The 6,000-nt window shown below is 46.2% G+C and overlaps 1 protein-coding gene across 1 annotated transcript in view; it reads right to left on the minus strand.

Moving 5' to 3' along the window:
- LOC144667614 (sodium-coupled monocarboxylate transporter 1-like) overlaps positions 1–3,036 on the minus strand; it is a 64,313-nt gene extending 61,277 nt beyond the window's left edge. Inside the window, exons 1-2 of the mRNA XM_078529079.1 lie at positions 2,888–3,036; positions 394–497 (exon numbers count right to left, since the gene is read on the minus strand). Of these exons, the coding sequence (XP_078385205.1) occupies positions 394–403 (10 nt within the window). The 5' untranslated portion in view covers positions 404–497; positions 2,888–3,036. The remainder of the gene's footprint in view (positions 1–393; positions 498–2,887) is intronic.
- Positions 3,037–6,000: the final 2,964 nt, after the last annotated feature.

The raw sequence follows: 6,000 nt of genomic DNA on the forward strand, positions 1-6,000 counted from the left end.
GTGATAGGAAGGACAGATTAACCACGATCGATTAGGTGGAAGGAATGGGATGGGATGGCAGCCACAAAAGCCACATTTTCCCCACCAGAAAATGCAGCCTGCAGCTGATGGTAACTCTTCTCCCTGCCAAGCGTAGAAGGAGGAAAAGGAAAGCAAACCATTAAGAGACAGTGAAGCAGAAAGAAACAACTAAAAAGGAGTGACAGAGAAAAATCAACATGAAGACAGCAGACTGAAGTAAGAGAGATCATATTCTCCAACTTGGTGTGTATTGTGATGGGCAATCAACTAATAATTAAATATTATTTTTTACCACTCTGTCCACGTTGAGTGTAAATGTAGCCTAAGACTGGTATCTGACTTGCCACAATTCATATTTTAAATTTTACTTACAAGTCAGCATACTGACTATCAGTCCTACTAGAATTGTACTCAGGCAAGCAATCGGGCTGTAGTAGTAAAATGATATGGAATAGAAATTCTCTGCTATGCTGGGCCTGAAATATAAAAAGAAAACAAAAGTATTAATTTTGTTCTAGTGAATAAATAGCAGCTTTTCAAACCCTAGTTTAGGAACATAGGAACAGGGGCAGGCAATTCAGCCCCTTGACCCTGTCCTGCCATCCATGGCTGATCATGACTGATAGTTACCTCAACCTCATTTTCACAATACTTTGACCCATATTCCTTGACGTCCTTACCTGACAAAAATCTATAGACAAGTCTTGAAAATTTCAATTGATCCAGAAAATTTCACTTGATCCAGAATTCAAAGGCTTCTGGAAATTCTACTAGCCTTTGCGTGAGCCAAGTGTTTTTTAATTTTACTCCTAAATAGCCTAGCTCAAATTAGGAGTTTATGGGGGGAGTTTTATGGAGGTGGTGGGTGTCCCGGCAGCCGGCTAGAGGGTGCTGGTGAGGGACATGTGTTACCTCCTGCTGGGAAGGTTCTGCTGATACTATGAGCCAATCAGGCAGTTGAGAGGTCACCAGCAGGCTTCCACAGGAAGAGGACCCCAGAGCATAAAGTCCCACCCATCTGAATTGTCAGCCAGTCAGAGGCTGGTAGCTCTTTTGACCAGCAGCGCTACTGGGGCAGTGGTGGCTTGCTGCAGGAAAGGCACCCAACTGAGGCCCAGATCTTTGTTGGGTCCCTGGGCTCATGCGAGTGATTGTGGGAGGGGTTCTGCGGGATACGGGTTCTGCGGGGTAGGGGTTGCGGTGGGGGGGGGCATGTTGGGGAGTTCTGCAACAAGGGCTTGGAGAGTGGCTCTCAGCAGTCCCCTCCTCTCTGATGCGGGGTCTATCAAACAAGAACCGAGTGCCTTTGAATGAGGGATCCTCTCCCGGGAGGCCGCAAGCAACTTGCTCATGTCTGCTCATGGTGCTCCCTGCTTTGCGACAGGCCCACCCGCCGCTGGGTTAATACTATCAAAGTCTCCACAGAGAAGAGCATAAAATACCGTCCTGTATCTCCTGCTTCAAATTCCCCCAACCGGAGGAAATACTTTGTATCCAACCTATTGAAAGCCTTAATCATTTTAATTGCTTCAATGCAATCATCCCTGAACCTTCTAAACTGAAGGGAATACAAGGCAAGTTTATGCCTTTAAACCCTGATTCATTCTAGTAAATTTGTACTATATGCCAATGTCCTTTCAATTTCATTATGTATGGCCTACTCAATTTGGATGAGCAGTACCTTCAAAGGAGAGATGGTGGTATAAAGAGTGAGACTAGTAGGGGGAACACAGTGACAGCAATGGCAACATAAAGAGTTGGATCAGTAGCGGGAACACAGTGAGTATAAAGGATGGAGCTACCGGGATCGATAAAAAAAGAGTGCTGTCGCTTGGAATCAGATAAGTGATTGGTTGATTTTTTTTAAAAAAGAGCGGGACTTGAGAGGCTAGATCAGTGCAGGATTAGCCCAGAGGTGAAATGAGGTCATGGGAAAAAGAGTCATGTGGCGTGAGTTTTCTGGTAAGTTTTTAATTTAATTTAAATAGATCAAATATACAGACCTGAGTACTGAAGCCCAGAGACATTAATTAGGTGAGCAGGTGATTAGTTTGTGAGTTTTAAGGGTTTTTTTTTCCCTTTCTGAATCGGGGCAGTAGTTTAAACTGGTACTGGGGAGATATAAGTATTGTATGAAATTTATAGTTCAAATAGTTAAACTACTTAATATAACTACAGATGATTGTTGAGTGATATTCTAAACTTGAAACCTAATTAGTTTAATAAATCATGATGGCAGGGCAGGTGATGTGTTGCAGCTGTAGAATGTGGGTATTGGTGGATACTTTGTGTGATCCACAGTAAGCAAATCTGCAGTAAGTGTCTGCATCTTGAGGACTTCAGCTCAGAATTAAAAAGCTGGGGCTGAGCTGTGGAAAATATGGGAAAATATGGGAAAGTGAGATTGTCCACTTTGGCAGGAAGAATACAAAAGCAGAATATTATTTAAACGGGGAGAGACTGCAAACTGCTGAGGCACAGAAGGATCTGAGTGTCCTTGTACATGAATCACAAAAGCTTAGCACTCAATACAGCAAGTAGTTAGGAAGGCTAATGGAATGTCGGCCTTCATTGCGAGAGGGATGGAGTAAAAAGGCAGGGAAGTTGGAGCAATTCCCACTGTGCAGTGGGATGGTTGAACACATGTGATCTTCCTGCCGTTGAGCTCATTAATCATGCATCTGCAAGGAGCTCGGCGAATCTTGTGACGGGGCGGGGCAAGAAGTTGCCCACCCTGCTGTTACCTCATGGGGTCGATGGTCTGGGCGCCATATTAAAATGGCATCTGAACAGCTATTGGCTCATTGCAGGACAGGAGCTCCGGACAGAAATATCTAAGAGAAGTTGATGAAACACAAATAGTTACCTTGATTTTTAAATCGGCACTTTGGGTTTCTTTTATGTCCCTTGGGCCTTCTGTGTAGGCGCTGGCCGGGGAATGGCTGCAAATGCTCAGTTCATCCATTGTCACGTCTTTGGGCCAGGAACTGGTCCCGCTCACATGCACAGTTAGTTTTTTTTTACGTTCTTCACCCTACCCAGAAGAAAAAGAGGCAAAGAAGTGAAATGGCATGAAACAGCAGCTCAGGTGATGTTAACTGGAGTGCCATTGTGCTGATGGTGTCCCAGGGAGCAGGATATGGGAGCAGGACAGGGAGAAGGTCCCAAACCAAACGGTGGGACAGAAAGGTCCCAGAAGACAGTCCCAGGCAAGAAACAAAGACAGAGATCAGAAACAGACCCTGTTCAGTGAAGTTGAAAGGAGGAGAGAAATAGGCTCTGAGTTAAAGGGAAAGCTGTGGGGTGCAGACTTGAAGCAAAGTGGGTTCAAGAGAAGCCCAGAAGTACTGAGAGGGTGGTGATGTTTCCGTGCTGCAACTGTTGGAGCAAAGGTTCCAGGAGCAAAGGAGAGGAGAGAGACTGTGCCTGCGTGGAAGGCAAGACTGACCTCCGCCAACAACCCAGTAAGGATGCATCCAGTAGCTATCTACAATATGTGGGCATTGACTCCAAGTGATTTTTAATGTATAAGTCTGCTTAGTCAATCTCTAACTCCTTTCTCTATTCCAGGTACCAGCAAGAAAAGGGGGAGGACATCATCAGCAAGATGTCACAGTCCCAGCTCCCCGCCCACCTCTGAGCAGGAAAGCTTAGTATCCTCAGGGGAAGCACTGTCACTGCATTCACTTGCACCCTCCACCAGCGCAGGTACATGCACCTCGTTGAGTCCTAGTTATAGAGCAGACTCAGATTCACAATCTGGTGATCACTTCACAGACATGGGTCCACAGCTGGTGGAGGCAGTAACAGCCAAAGTCTCTGACATTCGAGGACTGCTGGAGACCAGGCTCTGCTGAGTCTGATTCAGAGGACAAGCCTCTGTACTTGGCCCTAACGTACCTTTCGGAGATGCAGAGACAGGCGAGGGAACATCAGGCAGAGTTATCACAGGCCGTCCGCAGACAGGAATGAAGGCCAGAGGAGTCTGTCCACATTCTGCCTGCTGTTGTGGCTCTGACATGTGAGCGCATTGAAGTTTCCATAGTCCCATCCATTGCTAGTTGCTCGGAAGGTACCACAGCACTCAACTTTTTTTGCAAGCGGTTCATTCCAGGGCTCCACTGGGGGCTTCTGTGGAATGTCGCAATTCTCCACTCAGTGATGCATATGAGAGCTCACCGATGCCCTTTACAGTGAGGCACACTCTCTCAACATGCAGCTGATCTGTGATCAACGAAAGCAGATTATGCAGGTTTGTGTGAGCTTGGGAGCTTGCACTACTCTTACATCTTGAGTCACTCACAGGTACCACAGATCTTCGAAGGCCCTCAGCAGATTCAGGGTTGGGTCATCAGTAGTAAAGGCTACCCACAAAGGACGAGGCTAATGATGCCCGTTTGGCAGCCACAGAGTGTTTCAGAGGTGAGGTACAATGCAGCTCATTCAGCAACATGCTCCTTGACTGAGCAGACCATTGGCATGTTGAAGATGCATTCAGTTGTCTAGACCAGTCAGGCAGAGCACCCTCCAGTGGGTGTCCTGTATGAGTGTGGTTTGCTGTGCAATACACAGTCTGGCACTCCAAAAGGGGCATGAGTTGCCACATAGCGAGATGGAGGAGCTGCATGTCTCCTCCCTTGAGGACGACGCCAAAAGGGATGACATCGAAGTGGGCAAGGATGATAATGCCCCACAGGAGGGGCCATTGCATGGGCCAGACATGACAGACGTGCCTGTAAGACCCTTATAGTGACAAGGTTCCAGGGCAATGTAGAAGACTAGCTCATACAAGCCCATTTCACATATCCCTTTGATGTAAGGTAGACATGAACATCTTCTTTGTAATCCTCAACATCTCAATGAAGGGCACCAAACTCAGAATGAGTAGTCACAATCTTTCTTAATGATGGCCTCATCCTAGGCAGTCTATGGAGCATGTGACTGTTCTGTTATAGGGTAAGAACTCCACACTGAAGCAAATAGACAGGGTGCAGTCCTTTCAATCATCACACCAACATTTCACTGCCTATGGCAGCTTTCAAGAGGCAGGAACAGCACTGCAAACTTCAATGCACTCATGGCAGTATACCTGAGACGTTGCAAGGCATCTCAAGGAGGACAATCATCAATCACTGGTTATCACTTAACCATCTGAGGACAGATCTAAATTCAGACAGCGTCATTTCTCCAAATGCCATCTCTCATGCATGAATAATGTTCAGGCCTCATCCTGATACTGAGTTCCAAGGGTGAGATCGCTCTTCAGGATGCTGTGATCTGACACGCTCAATCATGGATGCAAGCCTGTGAGTCAGGCTAACTTTGTGTGCACAGAGAGCTTCAGCAGCACCATCATCTGATTATTGACAAACACTCATGACCCTACCTTCTTTGGGATGATCCTGCCTTTGTCAGGAGCTTCCCAAGTTCGCGTCCATCATTGCCATGGCATCTGGGAGTGACGTGGCTCAGTCAGTCTCCATAGCACATTTAAAGATTACTTAGTAACTTCATGTATACTAAAGACCACGCACCAAACGTATCGGAGCTTCGCTTTCATCCCACTACAGATCTCCACATTTTCATTCGAGCAGACTGAGATATGTATGTGGAAGCCTGACACTGATAGCATTGTCACGATCAGATAATCATGTCATGTCAATTGCCCTTAATGAAAGCTAGCACAGGGATTATGTCAAGTCAGGCTAGCCAGACCTTCAGATGCAAACCAGCATCCTCACTTGTAATAGGCTGGCATCATGAGGCTAGGCATACATCTGTAACATCACACAGCTGTGGCAGTCTAGCAGAAATGTCAAGATTCACCAGTGCTAACTAGGTCCATTGCTCTGCGTCATGCAAGTGAAAAGTGGGAACTATTATACCATAATTACTACATATGTAGTCCAACCGCCATGTTTGCATAGCAACTGGCTTTGTTCATGTCATTTCTATGGACATAAAAGCGAATGACAGAGC

The sequence above is a fragment of the Cetorhinus maximus genome, chromosome 24 (assembly GCF_964194155.1).
Source record: "Cetorhinus maximus chromosome 24, sCetMax3.hap1.1, whole genome shotgun sequence".
In the NCBI taxonomy this organism is placed as follows: Eukaryota; Metazoa; Chordata; class Chondrichthyes; order Lamniformes; family Cetorhinidae; genus Cetorhinus; species Cetorhinus maximus.